At 44.1% G+C, this 18,647-nt stretch overlaps 1 protein-coding gene and 1 pseudogene across 7 annotated transcripts; one reads left to right on the top strand and one right to left on the bottom strand.

Annotated features, from left to right (window-relative positions):
- The first annotated feature begins 950 nt into the window (after window positions 1–950).
- On the top strand, window positions 951–16,111 carry LOC308399816 (annotated as a pseudogene). The gene is made up of 9 exons: window positions 951–1,529; window positions 2,066–2,153; window positions 2,255–2,372; window positions 13,224–13,329; window positions 13,464–13,601; window positions 13,797–14,000; window positions 14,662–14,769; window positions 14,995–15,161; window positions 15,844–16,111. The product of its transcript is annotated as an uncharacterized misc_RNA (transcript).
- LOC308399332 (uncharacterized protein) lies at window positions 2,919–9,782 on the bottom strand. 6 transcript variants are annotated; one of them, XM_080886548.1, is made up of 8 exons: window positions 9,617–9,782; window positions 7,479–7,721; window positions 6,645–7,234; window positions 6,171–6,350; window positions 5,662–5,802; window positions 5,340–5,394; window positions 5,027–5,180; window positions 2,919–3,923 (listed from the first exon to the last, which is right to left on the bottom strand). In XM_080886548.1, exons 2-8 carry the CDS (start codon window positions 7,678–7,680, stop codon window positions 3,776–3,778), a joined length of 1,470 nt encoding a protein of 489 aa, XP_080742674.1. In that variant the 5' UTR covers window positions 7,681–7,721; window positions 9,617–9,782; the 3' UTR covers window positions 2,919–3,775. The 6 variants fall into 6 exon arrangements, with proteins under 6 accessions (XP_080742674.1, XP_080742676.1, XP_080742675.1 ...); XM_080886550.1 differs by lacking the exon at window positions 9,617–9,782 and adding an exon at window positions 9,469–9,592; XM_080886549.1 differs by lacking the exon at window positions 9,617–9,782 and adding an exon at window positions 9,465–9,533.
- Window positions 16,112–18,647: the final 2,536 nt, after the last annotated feature.

Raw genomic sequence — 18,647 nt, 5'->3', positions numbered from 1 at the left:
AAAAATCAAACTCTTCTAAAAATCTATGCAATTTGATTGCTTGGGGCTTATTTATTAGCTTAAGAGATTTATGGAACAGGGAGAATTTTGTCCTACCTGGATATAAGGTGTTAACCAAATACCTCCTCAAAAATGGATTATTGCATTTTCCATTAACCAAGTCAAGACCATCTAGTTTAACTTTATGTAAATTTGTAGTCTGTATATTTGAAAAATTGTTCTTTATTGTATTTACAAGGACTGTTGGGATATTCTGTGAAACCTTTTTATAGAGCTCGAACGAGCAACTCATGTCATATTTCTCATTAAGCCTGTTTAATTCAAGTATATCTCCATTTTCATCCATTATATGTGTCACAGACCAAATTTGTTTTGTCATCCATTCGTCCACAAACATAGATTTCCCCCGATTCAATATCACCCTATTATTCCACAATGGAACATTGTGGGGACTAAAGTTATGTTTAAACATTAATTTACAATTTAACAAAACTTGTTGATGAAATTTGGAAAGTTTTATGGGTAGTTTAGAAATGTCAAAATCACATACTAAAAGGATCCCCCCAACTTTGTTGAAAATAAGAGATGGCATCAAGAACCACATCTCATTATCATTTTTCAAGAAAGATCGTAGCCAATTAATCTTTAAAATGCCATTCATTATTTCAAAATCGATTGCTTTTAAACCCCCCTCTTCATAATCTTTTATCAAGTCCCTGTTACTAATATAATGATGTTTATTTTTCCATATGAAATTAAAATTCGCCTTATTTATGTCTTTTATAATTCTTGGTGGGATGGCTAGGGAATAAGCTGGATAGATTAATCTGGACAAAGATTCAACCTTGGTCAACATTATCCTGCCGAACAACGTTAAATCTCTCTGTAGTCAATGGTTTAGAGGTTTTTTTTGCATTTGTCAATTGTATTCTGAATATTCTTTTCGTCTCCCTGTGAGGTGTCATGCCGAGCAGATGTCAGAGTTGAGTTCAAGCAAAGTTGACTCTTTCGGTGATTACAGTTTGTCCGGGCGGGCTGTGCGTCTTATTTCATCCGCAGACACGTCGTTGGATGAGGAACAGCTCATGTTGGCATCAGTGGCAGTCAGGATGGCAGCATCTTCCAGAGGGAAGGTCAGGTCGCTGGTCTCTCTGAGCAGGACGCTGTCCACCAACAAGCCCGGTTCCACGGCTGGAGATTACCCTTCTCCGGCTGAAGTTCCCGCTTCTCCCCCGAACAGCGAGCCAGCCACGGCGCCTCAGCGGAGACCCAAAAAAGACCCCAGCGGCTGCTCCGTGCTCCTCTTCCCCGGTCAGGGCAGCCAGTTTGTGGGCATGGGCAGAGGACTTTTAAAATACCCCAACGTTAAAGAAATGTTCACCGTAGCCCAGAAGATCCTGGGTTACGACCTGCTGTCCCTGTGTCTGGAGGGCCCCGAGGACGAGCTGCAGAAAACGGTTCACTGTCAGCCGGCGGTGTTTGTCACCTCCCTGGCTGCTGTGGAGAGACTCAACCAAGAAAACCCCAAAGTAAGTGCCAGATAAATGTCTGGAAAAAGGACAATAACTGCAGGTCCTGCCTTCTTAAATGTGGCCATTTTATCTTTTTTTTTTTTTTTTAAATACTGCTACAGTAATATTAATTTATATTTAAAATGTGCGCACATTATGTATGAAGGTGTGGATGAATGATGCTTGTTGTAAGAAAGCATTTTGAGTGCCCAGTAGAAGAGCATCTTTCAAATGCAAAGTTTCTCATTTCAACTTTAATTACTGCACCTGATTAAGGCGGTAGAGTAAATAAGGCTTCCAACAGTGGTTATTTCTTATTATCACATCTTGTTTTTATTGTTTTTATCAGTAGATTGTTGTTTCACTCCCACCAAAAACATCACCGTAAATAATCTTCTGATTCTGAATGACCATTTAAAAAATTAAACAAATTGTTCTGAGTTAATTTCAGTTACGGATGTATCAGTGACATAAATGATATATCGGTCATAATCGGGAGGCTGTTACATTTTTATTTTTTTATTTTTTTTTGACTTGTTTCCTGCTGTACACAGGCCATTGAGATGTGTGTCGCTGCTGCAGGTTTCAGTGTCGGAGAATTTGCTGCTCTTGTCTTTTCTGGGGCGATGAACTTTGCAGAAGGTAGAAAGATTTCTTTTTTGGGGTTTTTTGTGCACTTGTAAAAGGTGTTTTAATCACAACTTTGGTTAATATTCTGTATTTACTCCTTATGCATCTTCTAGCTTTGTATGCAGTGAAGGTGCGAGCGGAGACTATGCAGAAGGCCTCAGAACTGGTTCCCAGTGGGATGCTGTCAGTCACTGGTAGACCTCAGGCTCAGTATAATTATGCCTGTCTGCAGTAGGGCTGCCACGATTAGTCGACTAGTCACGATTACGTCGACTATCAAAATCGTCGACGACTGATTTAATAGTCGAGGCGGCGTTTGAAGCTTTGTAAGATCACAAAAGACGCAGGAATAAGTAGTACACTGTTAAAAAAAATTCCGTTATAAAACGGAAAAAGTGCTGGTAATTAATTACCAGCACTTTTTCCGTTATTGTACGGGCACTTCCGTAAACCTTAAAACGGATATTTCTGTAGATTTACCCGAGTTTTTCTGTACCATTGACGGACATTTCCGTCAAACCTAAAATGGAAAATTCCGTATTTTCCATAAATTTCGGCGTTATTGCACAGACAATTCCGTAAACCCTATAACAGATATTTCCGTAGATTTACCTGACTTTTTCTTTACCATTTACGGACAGTTCCATCAAACCTAAAATGGAATATTCCGTATTATTTAAGTACTCAATCCATACCATTTACGGACACTTCAGTCATCCTAAAATGTTTAATTCTGTACCATTCTCTATACCGTTTACCATCAATAAAGCACAAATGTAGAATCACAGCAATTATTTATTTCCTTTAACAGCTGCCAGTGCTTTAAAGTGATTTCACTTTTTGTGGTGAATGATTTGCAATATTTACACTACAACCATTAAAACATTCAGAACATCACCTTCACATTCAGAGAAATTTTACATACATAAACCAGCTGTTTTCTCAAAGAAGTACAGCCATGTCCTTTAACAGGGAGATGCCAAATCTAGCAACTTTTTAGCATCCACAGGCTGACAGGCATTAATAACAAATTGATTTGTTAAAGACAATGACAAAATAAGACAATAAAACTGCCAGCATTGCTGTTGCTGTCTCACCTGTCAGTGCAAAATGAGGAGCCCCCTCCAGGAGGATGCAGAAACCTACACCTCCAACTCCACATATCACACCGACAGGCAGAGCTCTGCAACCAGTGGCTGACCTTTCTACAAAAAACAAATAGAACATTAGAAGTATTACATTATACAACTTTTCTATAAAACATCAGTGCAGCAATAACAACCATGACCTTAGAAGGATGACTGTGCAACATGCCATAAAGAGATTTTTAAAACTCTTAAAACAACTTAAAACTAAAAAAAAATTAAAACTTACACCTCCAACTCCACAATGACAGGAAAAGCTTAACTGGAATGACAAATATCGCCCACCTTCCCTCCCCCTTAACATGGGGGATTTGAAACTGCAGCATGTGTGTTGTGGGCATCTAGTTAAAACATCTGAACTCACCTAATACTGTAAAAATCTGTATTTCTACTCCCAAGCCCCATGTTTTTGGATTTGCCTTTGTGTGTGTGTGTGTGTGTGTGTGTACATTCAGTCCAAAAAGGTATTTTCTGAGCTCTGAGAACAGCTCAAATGGCCCATTCAGATTCCTTCTGCTTGCATTCAAATTCCTTCAGCTGAGAAACCAGCTTGCACACCTGTGGAGGAATGAAGTGCCGTTTCTTCCCCTTCTTCTCTGCCTTGGAGCCTCGCTCAGGATTGACCCCAAAGAAAACTCTGAGGGAAAAAAAAAAAAAAAACAATAGTGATATGCAGACAAAGTTTGCACATGTAGTGTGGCTTGACAGGAGTGGAGCAGTTCAATAAAATCCTACATTTGTTTTCTTCAATATGCCCCTATGTGTGAACCTCTCTATCATTCTAGTTGACCATCTGTCTAGAACCCAATGTTGTTGTGGTGCTGGTGCCAGTGGCTAAGCTCTCTTCCTTTGTCTTTTCAAGACACATGCATTCACACTGTGCATATACAGAAATGTTTGCAAGGGTGAGAAGTCTGCTTATCACCAACACATGACAGCATGCATCCTCAATGTGTATGCAGGGATATTATAAATGCACAGAACACAGAAGGGGATAGAAAACACAGTTGACATTGTCCTATCAAAAGGTGTAACAGCACATTTGAACACGGACTGTCCTGGGGGTTATTCAAACATGGAGTGGAGAAACTGTGACATTCAGTGCACGTTACACATCAGTACAAGTATTAACATTTGGGCATGAATCCACTATGTAGTATTTTTTAAATTAATATGTTTAGTCTTTCCTTCGGGGGGGGGGGGGGGGGGGGGGGGTCCCTGGAACAACATATTTTGAGTTTGGGGTCTGCAGCCAAATAAATTTCAGTTTGTGTGTCTTTGACATGAAAAGGTTTGACCACCACTGACATAACCTGGTCTCAGGTGCTAATGGTTTTAAAGAGATAGCTCAAACGAATTTTGTGTCAACAAACCATTCTGAGAAAAATATGTTTTTGCTCCATTTCCCAACTGGAATCATGTTATGTTTGTTTTGTTATTGATTGACTTAGGACACTATTTAAAGCAAAAAGCATGTTACCTGCCCTTTAAAAAGATATGACACATTTATTCCAACAATAGTCTTCAACAGGGAGCTACAAAATCTCTGAACAAATCCATATTCAGGGGGATCATAAGCCAATAACAGCTGATCTAAAAGCTCACAGCATGTGACGACACATTTTGAGCTTGTACATCTCAGACAAACGGGTTTAGTGTAGATTGACAAAAAGCAGGTCAGGTGCAGAAAGGCACGGCAAAGTCACATTTACAAAGTATTTCCAAACAATGAGTGCTTACCTTTGCATGAATTCGAGAGTAAAAGCCATCTCCGGTGGGTATTGGACGTTGCAGACATAAAACATGGAGAAGACGTAGCTCAAGGCCACAATGGGAGAGGTGATGTGGTCATTGACAAGTAACCCATCAACAGCAATCTTGAATTGCTGGTCACCTTAAACACAGATAAAAACCATGTACCATTTACAAAAAAAAAAAAATCCTATATTTTAAGGCAAGCAAAACATTTCTTTAATAAATATGACACAACAACAGCTTATAACAACAGCTAACAACAGCTTGCTGGGATACAAAAAAAGATTTAACTACAAACCTCTGATTAGGATGCATGGGGTCACTGGGAGTTCGACTTCAGGATCTGCAGAGATCTGTTTTGGTGACAGACATGATACATGAATTAATGTTTCCAGTACACACAAACCTGCTGGCAAATTGACTATCTGCTAGTGTCTTCATCAGACAGAGGTAGCCATTATGCAAAAACATTAATGTAAATAGTTTATAGATAGAGAGTTTATAGAGAATATCAGCAGCACAATTAGGGGAATCTATACTTCCTACTGTGGTTGGTTACTTGGTTCACCACTGGATGCAAATAATTATCTTGCACACAGTTTAAAATCTACAACATCTACCTCTTTTTTGTGGAAGAGTTTATAAGAGTCTTCCTTGAAGTATTTTGAAATGCCACAGATGAGCTGTATTGGACCTTCGCCCATCTTCATCCCTTTGGAGTCAAGGAAGTCATTGATCCCCTTTTCTTTTTTGGAAAGTTCCTGTTCAAGGTTCAAGGTGTTAATTTTGTACAAGTACATAAGACTAACACTCATTTTCGTTTGGAGCTATGGAGAGAATTTTGAAAAAAATAAAAATAAAAATGAATTATTTCATTTTCATTTGCAACCTGTTCTGTTTTGATCTCAAATGTCCTGCTTTTTTGGTTGTCACTTCCTGATTTTTGGTCTCAAATCTATTCCATTTGATTGTTCATCCAAGTTATTCTATTTGATTGGTTGCCAGTTTATCTTTTTTGGTCTCAACTCTCTTTTTGGGTGCAAATCTTTTTCTGATTGATTAATAAAGACAAAATTCTCTCCATATGGAGCAGCACAGCACAATCATAATAATAACAATAACAACACACCTGTGCCAGCTTGTTTTGTACAGAGAAGCCAAGGAGTTTAGATGCATGATCAAACAGGTGAGGAACTTCAAACAGGAACGGCCACTCGTCCTTTACAACGGCAATAGTGGTATCATCATCGTTGAGGATTTCACGCTGAATGGGATATGTTTCAGTCATCAATTTTCGAACAGATGACTCCTAAAGATATGAGGCAGTTAGACAAACAGTCGAACAGTTAGTCAAACTAACCAATTAAAATAATAAAACAGGGTATCAATTTCAATTGACTATGGGCATAGTGATCTACAGACGATCTACAATTTCACAATGTGTCCTAAATTGTACTTGGACCCAGACCTTATCGCATTACTCCTGCTATATACTATTGCTGTGTGAATGGTTGTATGTCTAGATGGTGGACTGTAGGAACCGAATTGCCCTTCGAGGATTAATAAAGCTTTCTGTATCTGTAATGGATGATTGCAGACCCACCTGAAGATCCTGGGTTTGAAAGGCACGTTTCAACTCATCTCGTTTAGACAGCAGGTCTTCTCTACACACGGCCCCCTCAATGATTGGATCCCACGCCACACATCCATACAGATCTGAATTCCTGGGCCTTTTCTTTGTTGAATTTTCACCCCCTGCTTGCCTCTTCAGTGAGCTTTGTGGCCTCTTCATATTTTCAATTCTGTGTTCCAGCTGACGAAAGAGAGTTTCAGAACCATCTTTTGCAAAAGGTTTGTTTCCAAACGGCTCTGTCAGCTTGAAGGAGGCAGGATATTGTCCTACAATCATACTGGCGAGTTCCCTCAGCTTTTGTCTACCAGGTCTTCCTGGGTGTTTATGGAGGTAATCTTCAGCGACGATCCGAACCATCTCTCGTCTGTCTTTCCCCATTATGTACTTTTTTTCACGCAACTCATCCATGACTTTTGAGGGAAATTTGTGCCATGGTACAGAATATGCGTCTTGGGATGGGGAGTCGGCTGTCTCAGGTGGTGTTGAGGGCAGCTGAAACCTCTGTGGTTCAGGTGTTGATGAGGGGCCAGGCCGGGTGAACTGCGGTGGAGTTTGTGAATCTATGGATGACATGACAAACATCTCCATAAATTAAACACATCACAATTGTTGCAAATCAATTAATACATTGGTCCTCAATGTCCAGTTTGGGTCAACCAGGAATACAAATGGACCTAATTATGAAAACCAATTATAGAGTAATTATTGCCATGTACAGCTGATGGCAACTTTTTTTTTGCATTTTTGGAATAAACCTTTGTAGTTTCAGAAAACTTGCATTAAAACAGAGGGGCAAAAACTCACCTGCTTCCAATGCTTTGACAGCTCTGACGAATCTTTTGCACTGAATGAATGGCAGAGTGTCTTTAATGTCCTCCGGGTCCACAAGGCTCAGGTCATCTACAGAGAGAACTCCTAATTCCTCCAGTTTAGCCATGAGTGTATCCATCTGATCGCTACTGAGCGATGGCATTGCTTTCTTGACATAGTTTTTCACAAGTTCCATGTTGGTGTGTGTTTAAGAGGAATGAGCCACCGAGTACCTCTCTGGTAAGAATAAAGTGGATGATAATCATCAAGTTTGTTCAAATCATGGCAACTGAACAGGTTAGAAGCATTTTCATCAAGTTCATAGAGTCCAAGATCAGGTATCCAGCTGGCAGTTTTCCCTCAAAGCAAAAGTAGGACAGTAGTTTCATTTTTTACAAAAATGCTTGCTATTTGTCCTAACTGCAGTAGTCCTTTTGCGTAGCTCAGTAAGACCAGCATTCCATTTGCATATGTAGTGCCTTTAACCTGCACACTCTCTGTGACAACTGAGTTACTTGAGTTCAAATCAAATTCTCCAACCACTGTCTTTATGTTCTGGTCATAGAGCTCTGGATAGAACCGTGTTGAGTCTGAGACATGAACCTGGGAACGAAACAAGGTACCACAAGACTGATAAGCCTGAAGCAACTGGTGCCGTTCAGCCAGAGACTTGGTTACATTTATGAAGTTCTTACTTGCCCTAATGCAACTTTTAAAATAATAATGTAATGCCTTGTGCATAGGGCTCTGCTCGTATATACTATTCCCAAGAGATGTTACAGTCTCCCTTGGAACACCATACTGCCCCAGTTCACAGGCTAGTGCATCCACAGTATATTCCTGTTGAATATCACTTATAGTTCTCATTTCATTTGCTATTTCTGTTATTGTGGAGGCTGGAACCAAATATTTTGCCTGTAAACCCAAGTAAAACTGAGCAAGACTCTCTGTGAAGTTGTCTTTCACTTGATCACTGCAGAAATTATCACTTTGTTCTGCATCAATGTTAAAACTTTCAGGTTCTTCAGGTTCTACATGTGATCCTTCACCTTGGAAAGACCGTTCTGTTAGTTCACATATATGAACTGGGGCTATCTTGGTAACATCCCACCCTTTATGGTATCTGGAAATATGCGTTAGGGATGACTTTACATTGAATGTCTTAGAACATCCATCAAAGGGACACGTTACAGTCAAACCCTCATCTATGTGACCACTCAAATGACACTTTAAAGTTTTAAGATCATCATATTCACTGCTGCAAAAATTAAACAAGCACCTTAACTGTACAGACACATTACGGTTCCATGTTTGTGTGCTCCTTCTGTCTACATGAGCTCGTGACATATGCACAGCAAGGCTACTGTATGTGTTAAACTTCCTTCTGCAATCCCTATGGCCACATAAAAAAGATACATTATTATTATTTCTGTGTGTTCGGCAGTGTTTCAAGTAATCAGTTGAAGACCGAGCGTTAAAGCCACAAATGTTACAAGTCAACATTTTTAAGAGATTGAATTTGCCAATTGACGGATAGCCAGAATCAGAACAGAATCAATATGAAAACAATAAATTTATATCAGCACAGTGAAGCATATTCACTTTTCAGGTACCTTCAAATAAGTAATCTGCGTTGGGCTGCATGGGCCACTCTCTTTGGGCTGCAATGTTTTCTGCAATGAAATCTGATTCTACTTAACTATCACCCCTTTTAATTATTACCATGTTCAGTTGCATGCTAACGTAACACAGCGAGCTATAACAATACACACATGTGGCTAATTTACACACACACACACACACACACAAGCGCGCGCATCCAACTTATGGGCTAACGTTAACTTTAGTTGGGCAAACCACGCTTCAAAATAACGCAAAACCCACACATTCAAATGTTACCATGAAACACACACGGCTACCAACTGACTATCGAGACCAAATTTCATGTAAGAGGGAGGGAAAAAATGGTTTTTGATGTACTTACGAAGCGCAGGCGGCTGGCTAATGCTAACGCAGCTAGCAGCAAACGTCCACTCACATACACACCACTACCAACTGCCTATCGAGACCATTTAATGTACGAGGGGGAACAAGGTGGCACTCCATTCTCATTCTCATTCCACACAACCAACCTGTTTCCAACTTTCCTTGTGACTTGCAGAAATTTAGGTAGGCACTGACCGCACTGAAAGTAATGGCGTCGGAATATTCTGGCTGGGGGAGAAAATTCTGCCTTGCGCAACAGCAAACTTTCCGTATTTCGCAAAACGGAGCGAATCCGTAGCAAATCCACGGTAAAGGGACCCCTAAATTTACGGATTTTTTTAACAGTGTAGGATTTAAGAGTGTAATAACGGACTGAAACAGAAGATGGCAGCACTGCATATACAAGGATGCCAGCCGTTAAACCCCGAAGAAGAAGAAGAAGAAGAAGAAGAAGCAGCGGTGTCCCAGAATTCATAGCGCGGCCTAGCTCAGTTTCCAACAATGGCGGCAGCTAGTTAGTTTTAATATTACTCTTATTATTCTTTCTGGGTCACAAAATAAACGTTTAACATATTTTCAGGCGAGAATGTAGCTGTGTAAACCTCAAATATCTGCTCAGTTTATCAAGACACCACATATTTTCAAAAGCGCTCCGATGTTTTCGGAGACGTCTGTTACCCACTAGCTCGATAGCTAGCCGGGGCAAGGCTCACTAGAGCCGTGAGAACACCGGACTCCCGGCAGATCGTTTTCAAACACACCGCTGTCTTTCGCTGCTCAGGTTAAACATGATATATAAGTCACTTAGATAACTTAAAAATGTTATTGTTTGGCTTATTTTAGTATTTTATTTGTTCCTGAGTAAATCTGTTTTGCTGAGATTAAAGTTATAGTTTTTACACAGCTGAATAAACGTCAAGCAGACAGCTGATTATCAGAAGTGTGAGATGCTCGAGAATATTCTCCGGTGTCCTGTTATATTTTAGATAGCAAGGAGTTTATTAAACTTCACCGAAACAATCTGCAAATTTCATTAAAATTTAATAAACTATCATCTTGTCTTTATTTTTAGTTAGCACATACCTTAAACACTTAAAGCTGTAAGCTAATGATAGTTATATAAGAGCAGATGCTGCTGGTGCAATAAGCTGAACGTTTTACATCCAATGGATGATGAATCAGAATCAGAATCAGAATACTTTATTGATCCCTGGGGGAAATTATTTTTTGTTACAGTGCTCCATTTTAAACCAACATTAAGACAAGACAGACAATACGCTAACTAAGAATAGTACAATATATACATATATATACATACATACATACATAAGTCACTTATAAATAAATAGTTGGAAAAGAAACATGTGTAGCTGTAGCAGCAAACAGTGTGTTAAGTGGATGCGTTGTACAGGGAGATGGCCACAGGCAGGAATGATTTCCTGTGTCGTTCAGTGGTGCTTTTCGGTAATCTCAGTCTCTCACTGAACGAGCTCCTGTGACTGACCAACATGTCATGGAGTGGGTGGGAGGTGTTATCCAACATTGTCTTTATCTTGGACAGCATCCGCCTCTCCGACACCACCTTGAGGGAGTCCAGCTCCATCCCCACAACATTGCTGGCCTTACGGATCAGTTTATTAAGTCTGTTGGCATCTGCGACCCTCAGCCTGCTCCCCCAGCATGCAACAGCATAGAGGATCGCACTGGCCACAACAGACTCATAGAAAATCCTCAGCATTTTCTGGCAGATGTTGAAGGACCTCAGTCGCCTCAAAAAATAGAGACGACTCTGGCCCTTCCTGTAAAGTGCTGTGGTGTTTTTAGCCCAGTCCAGTTTATTGTCAATGTGTACTCCAAGGTATTTATAGTCCTCCACAATGTCAACACTGACCCCCTGGATTGAAACAGGGGTCAAGTGTTTCCTGGTCTTCCTGAAGTCCACGATCAGTTCCTTGGTCTTTGCCACGTTGAGCTGCAGATGATTCTGCTCACACCACGTGACAAAGGAGTCGACCACAGCCCGGTACTCTGTCTCATCATCCCTGCTGATGCATCCAACCACCGCAGAGTCATCAGAAAACTTCTGAAGATGGCAGGTCTCTGTGCAGTGGCTGAAGTCTGTGGTGTAGAGGGTGAAGAGGAAGGGGGAGAGGACAGTCCCCTGTGGTGCCCCTGTGTTGCTAATCACCTTGTCAGACACACACTGTGGGAGACGTACATATTGTGGTCTTCCTGTCAGGTAATCAACAATCCAGGACACCAGAGAAGCATCCACCTGCATCGCTGCTAACTTATCACCCAGGAGGGTCGGCCTGATGGTGTTGAAAGCACTGGAAAAGTCAAAAAACATGACCCTCACAGTGCTCGCCGGCTGGTCCAGATGGGTGTAGACACGATTGAGCAGGTAGATGATGGCGTCCTCTGTTCCGAGACGAGGCTGATAAGCGAACTGAAGGGGATCCAGATGTGGTCTTACTATGGGTCGCAGCTGGTCCAGGATGAGCCTTTCCAGGGTCTTCATGATGTGGGAGGTCAGTGCCACGGGCCTGTAATCCTGGGGGCCACTGGGACGAGGCGTCTTTGGTACAGGGACGAGGCATGATGTCTTCCACATCACCGGGACCCTCTGCAGACTCAGACTCAGCATAAACAGTTTATGAAAGACTCCACACAGCTGGGGGGCACAGGTCTTGAGGACAAGGGGACTCACTCCGTCTGGTCCAGCAGACTTGCCTGAGTGAAGTCTCCTCATTTGCATCTCAACCTGGTATTGAGTGAAGGTGATGGGTGGGGGAGGGGTGTCAGGAATCTCACAGGAGGCAACATGTGAAGAGAGAGGCTGGCACAGTGGTGTGGTTCTGGATTCCAGGCTGACTGCAGGTGAGGTTGTGGGGGTGGGAGCAGACACTGTGGTGTCGAATCTATTGAAAAACAGATTCAACTCGTCGGCTCTATTCTCACCTCCCTCAGCTCCCCTGCTGTTGGTTGGCCTGAATCCAGTGATGGTCTTCATGCCCCTCCACACCTCTCTCATGCTGTTCTGCTGGAGTTTCCACTCCAGCTTCCTCCTGTAATTGTCCTTAGCCTCTCTGATCTTGTCCTTTAGTAACACCTGGATCTTCCTCACCTCCTCTTTGTTGCCCCCTCTGAAAGCCCTCTTCTTGTTGTTGAGGAGGGCTTTGATGTCCTTAGTCACCCACGGCTTGTTATTTGGGTAACAATGAACAGTCTGAGCTGGAACAATGGAGTCGGTGCAGAAAGTTATGTAGCCTGTGATACACTCAGTAAGCCCATTGATGTCCTCGGCGTGAGGCTCACAGAGTGTTTCCCAGTCGGTCACCTCGAAACAGCCCTGTAGTTCCGCTATTGCCTCCTCTGACCACCTCCTAACAGTCCTGGTGGTCACAGGTTCCCTCCTCACAATTGGCACATAGCGGGGGGTGAGGTGAATCAGGTTATGATCTGACCTACCAAGTGGGGGGAGGGAGGAGGAGCTGTATGCATCCTTGACGTTAGCATACAGTAAGTCTAAAGTTTTCTCTCCCCTGGTGGGACAGTCCACATATTGTTTGAATGTTGGTAGTGTATTGTCCAGTGATACATGGTTGAAGTCACCCGAGATCACAATAAAGGCACTCGGGTGCTGAGTCTGTAGCCGAGCTATGGCAGAGTGGATAGTCTGATTAGTCGACTAATCGCAAAAATAATCGGTGACTAGTCGACTATCAAAATAATCGTTTGTGGCAGCCCTAGTCTGCAGGCAAAAGAGCACTGCAAGAGTCTGGGGATGGAGAATCCTGTGTGCTCTGTGGCCAACTAGCTTTTTCCAGATGGCAGGGTTATTGCAGGGCACCAGCAGGTAATGCATTCATATATTCTTGCTGCTTTAATATACCGTGAATCTATTGTGTTCTCTTTTCTGTCTTCTCTCAACCATCAAAAAAGTTGTTAGAGCTGCTCTTGTCATTTCTGCTGTCTTCTTTGACTTCTCAGGCTCTGGATTTCCTCCAGGAAAACTCTCGGCGCCTAAAGTTCATGCGGACCAAAACTCTCCCAGTCAGTGGTGCGTTCCATACTGAGCTGATGGCATCGGCTACTGAACCTCTCAGAGAGGTGCTCCGGCAGGTGGAGGTCAGTCAGCCACTTTATCCAAAAGGGATTAACATATTTTCCGAAACATGTATTCAATTACTCTGTAAAGCTACACCAGTCCTCATTTTTAAAAGATAACCCATCCTATTCAGTCTGACTCGGAAAGTTAAATGGAAAGTATACCCAAGATTTTACATCTGGTATTCAGCCATTCAAACTGCCCTCCGTCTTCAGAGTGAGGGAAAGTCTTCCCTTCACCATGAACTCAAACTGAAGAGACGGATCCAGCGGGAAAACAGTCAGCGGGAACGCAGCCGGAGCGCCCGCAGCAGCTGCAGCAGCAGGGGCAGCCAATCTGATGACTCGACTATCCATGAGACAGAGAAGACAGAAAAAGAGAAAGACAAACAGGACTTAGAGATTGAAAACATTATCAAGGTAAGTGAGGGCTATAAGAATCTTTTTTTGTAATATTAGTTAATTACATCATGCACCAAACTATCCATGGTAGTGATTATTTAACTAAGTCATAGTGGCACTGGGCAGCTGCCAGTGCAGTTCATTTTGTCCATTTAAAAAGTACCATGTACACTCACTGGCCACATTTTTGTTAGATACACCTGTTGAGCTGCTCATTAGGTCAAATACCTAATCAGCCTATCACATGGCAGCAGCTCAGTGCATTTAGGCATGTATACATTAATAAGATGACCTGCTGAAGGTCAAATGGGATTTAAATGACTTTGAACATGCATTGTTGTTTGTGTCGGACAGGCTTGTCTGAGTATTTCAGAAACTGTACAACCATCTAACCGGTTTATAGAAAATGGTCTGAAATAGAGGAAATCTCCTGTGAGCAGCACTTCTCTGGGAAAAAAATCACTTGTTGGTGCCAAAGATCAAAAGCGGAATGAGCAGATTACTTACAGCTGTAAGGAAAGCAACATGAACTCAAATACCCACTTACTTCAACCAAGTTATCAAGAAGAGCACCGCTGAAAGCACAATACGTTGAACCTCGAAGCTGATGGCCTAGTGTCACCTGCTGGATAGAGGTGAAAACACAAACCAAACAATGGCTCTTTCATCTGTTTCACAGCATGCTCGGGAACTGGAAACTCGCCGAAGGGAGGCAGAGGAGAGAGAGCGGAGGAAGCAGAGGGAGGTGCAGATGGAACTGGAAAGACAGCTGAAAGAGGCTGAGATGGTAAAAAAAAAGTTTTCCACTTGACACCAATTATGTACAGAGTCTTTTCTCCTTGACTTTGATCTTTGAGAACTGCAGCAAAATGTTGACTGTCATTATAAAATTCACATCTTTAATGATTTGGAAAAATGGTTATGACAGTCCAGGAAAAGGTGATTCAGGAATAGGTCAGTTTATACCGCTCTGTTGGTGCATCTGTTTATGTAGCTGTGTGTGTGTGCATAGATAAAAGACAGCATGCAGGCTGAGATGCAGGTGAAGGAAAAGGAGGCTGAACAACAGAAGAAGAGGATCAGGGAGCTGGAGCTGACACAGCAGCAGCTGGAAGTTGCCCTTAATATGGAGATCCAGGCTCGGCTGGAGGAGGAGAGGGCCAGACTGGAGCTTGAGCGGTAACAATGGATTTCTAACTCTTATTATGGCCCTTTATTATTTTATTTGTGATGGAGATCTGAGATATCCATGAGAAGTATTAACTGTCATGCGGCGGCTGTGTGAAGGCAAGAGAGGACCCAATTGCACGGCTCTAGACACACGGGAATGAACTCAAAGGCAGGTCTTTATTAACAGGAACATAAGAAGTCATACAAAACTATACTGGGAGAAACTAAAGCTGAGGCGCTGGGAAGACACGGGAAATGCACACAACCTAGAAGGATGACGCAACACAGAACAAAGGGACACTCTGACATAAATACACAGAAGGTAATGAGGGAAGTGGGAACACACGGGGAACACAGCTGAAGACAATTACTCATGACCGAGCAGGGAGGACACGAAACTGAAAATACTGACACCAAGATGTGGACCTTAAACACAACACAGTACACAGAGATGAGCACAGAGAGAGAGGCAGAGAACAAGGATGAATACGAGGGGATGAGGAGAACACAGAACACAACGGACGGGAACACGGTACCAGAACAAACACCACAATAAAAGCATGGACACAGGGGGAATCCAACTACCAAACCAAACAATCCAATGGACATAAGGAACAAAATACAAAACCACAGGAAAACTGAGAACACTGGGTCAAAATGACCCAGGACCATGACAATACCCCCCCTCAAGGGCTGACTCCAGACAGCCCTTGCGGACGGCAACGGCGGCAGAACAGATCCGGAGGCCGGCCGTGTGGAAGGCGGCGGTTACAGAGCGGGACCGGAGGCCGGGCCCCTCGAACCCTCCAGCGGAGACGAGGAAGGGCTGGCTGGGCTCTCCAGAACCCCCAGCGGACAAGGCAGGTGGCAGCGTGGAAGCCGCGGAGTGCTGGATGGGCTCATCCGAGCTTCCAGCCGGAGCTGATGTAGCGCCAGAGGGTATCGGGACCCCTGGCTGAATGTTAAGCTGACCAGAAGACCAAACTGCTACAGGGGACCAAACTGATGGCTGTAGTAATGGTTGTGGTGACAGTGGAGTGGGCGGTGGAGTGGATGACTGAGTTAACGGTGACTGTGCTAATGGTTCAGCTAAGGAGTGCATTAATGACAGGACTACAGGTTGAATGACTGACTGAGCAGCAGCCTGAATGGCTGAGTGTCGTGATGGTTGTGGTGGAAGAGAAGCGGGTGATGGTGTGGATGATGGAGCTACGGGCGACTGAGTGGCAGACTGAACTGATGACTGAAGTGATGGTAGAGGTGAAAATTGAGCTTGTGGTGGGGTAGCTGACTGAGGTGCGGGGGACACAGGAGACAGAGCCAGCGGGGACACAGGAGGCAGAGCTACAGATTGAACTGAGGGAGACTGGGTAGCAAACTGAACTAGTGGTAGTAATGGCGGTTGGGGAGAAGGCTGGACTGTACACTGAGGAGAAGGCTGACTGACTGACTGACTGAGGAGCATCCTGTGCAGCTGAGTGTAATGATGGTTGTGGGAGCGAATGTTGGACAGGTGGTGGTGTCGGGTCCCCTGAGCCTACAATGCGGATGAAAGGTGCAGGCACCTGCTGGACACCAGTCGCTCCCACCTGAGGAGCAGGTACAGGTGCAGAGATCGGCTGGGTCCTGGCGGGCCCCACCTCAGTGGTTGGCACAGATTTCGGCAGGGACTGGGCGGCTGCTGTCCCCACCCGAGGAGCTGATACGGGTGCAGGGACCAGCAGAGCCTCAGTCGACCCGGAAACCGGAACAGGGACCAGCTGGGCGCCAGCCCCCCTCACCTGGGGAACTGAGATAGGTGCAGGGGAGTGCTGGGCCGCAGCTATCCCTAGAACGCAAGGGGCCTGGGAGGCGGGCCTAGAAAGAACAGTCTGCAAGAGATCAATTCCCTGCCCTGAGTGAGCGGATGAGGAACAGCGCTCTGACTTCATAGCGTTAAGTGTGCTAAAGCTGTAGCTTACAGGCACTAATGCACCACCTTCAGTGTTTACAGACTCTAGAGAAATGTGATCAGCTGATGCACCAACAGTCTTAGAGCTTCTTTCTTCGGAGCTAACCATGCTTATACTGACAGAGGAGGGGTTAATAGCCGATGTAAACATAGGTCTGTGCACCGGAGAGGCAGATGAAACAAAGTCTTTTACCTCCGGATCGCTGGAAGCAGTAAACCTAGGGAAAACAGTGGTGGGTGTAGAGCCCCCTGACTCAAGAACATTCGAATCAGTAAATACGTCAGAATGGACTTTCCCCTGGGGTGATGGCTCAGAAGTAACGAGCTGGGGTCGAGCTATCACAGGAACATTTACAGTCTTGGATTTTACTGCTTTAACATCTAAGGAGGCAGGTTTTAAAGCCCCAGTGGTGAGCTTAACTGCAAAACAATCATTCTCAGCAGACACACAGGTAAAGGGCACAGAAGCAGGTGTCTCTAACTCAGGAAATGCTGACTTCAAGTTTTCAGACCTAGGAAACACTAGCGAAGGATAATCTTTCTCAAATATGAGTCCAAACGTAGGAGAAACGGTCTCTGAGTTGACCCTCCGGGCAGTACAACGGTTCATAAGAAGTTCGGGTTCGGATTCAACATTTACAGATCGTGAGCCTTTAGAGCCTACGGCAAGAGTCACAGAGTTTGCATTCCTGCATTCAGAGTAGTGAGAACTAGCCTCAGAGTGAACAGAAAGAGTGTCTTTGTCACTCACCCCAGCCGGCTGCTCAGTAGTCCCGGAATCCGGCTGAGGAGAGGACCGGCGACGGCGTCTCCTCCTTGATGAGGGAACGGAGGTGACGGGGGAAACCGGTGATGATGCGGGGGTGACGGTCTCCTCTTCATCGTCCGACCTCATCGCTGCTAGGAAAGCAGCGGGAGAGCGACGGTCAGAGCTGAGAGGGGATGGAGAAGGGCTCCGCGGCAGCAGCGCCAAAAAACCCTCTCGTTTTAGCAGCCGCTGTTGCGATACCGAGAGCCCCGTCTGCTGCTGCGATGCCGTCGCGGCGAGCTTAGTTCGCTGCTGCTGCGGCGGCTGACTGGCGGAGATCTCCGTCTGCAGTCGCTGTGGTGTGGAATCCCGGGAACAGACACTGTCTGCCAGCTCACGAGCTTGTAATGCCTCCTTGGCTCGGCTCAGTTCGTCAATAAAGCCCTCATAGCAGGTGAGCTGGTGAAGGAAAGGGTTTCCCTCGATTATTGCCTTTATGGCGTTAAGTCCGACGGAAATTGTCCGTGAGTCCGAGGCGCGGGTTATTCGTTGCACCAGACTCTGTACACGGAGAATATCTCCCTCACGGGCGGAGCCTGCTGGGTCCATTTCGTGGTTGCGTCGTTCTGTCGTGCGGCGGCTGTGTGAAGGCAAGAGAGGACCCAAATGCACGGCTCTAGACACACGGGGATGAACTCAAAGGCAGGTCTTTATTAACAGGAACATAAGAAGTCATACAAAACTATAAATACACAGAAGGTAATGAGGGAAGTGGGAGTTGTTACAGGATGCAAAC

The sequence above is a fragment of the Rhamphochromis sp. 'chilingali' genome (genome assembly GCF_963969265.1).
Source record: "Rhamphochromis sp. 'chilingali' genome assembly, chromosome: 7".
Taxonomy (NCBI): Eukaryota; Metazoa; Chordata; class Actinopteri; order Cichliformes; family Cichlidae; genus Rhamphochromis; species Rhamphochromis sp. 'chilingali'.
This window is presented reverse-complemented; position numbering and strand designations above follow the sequence as displayed.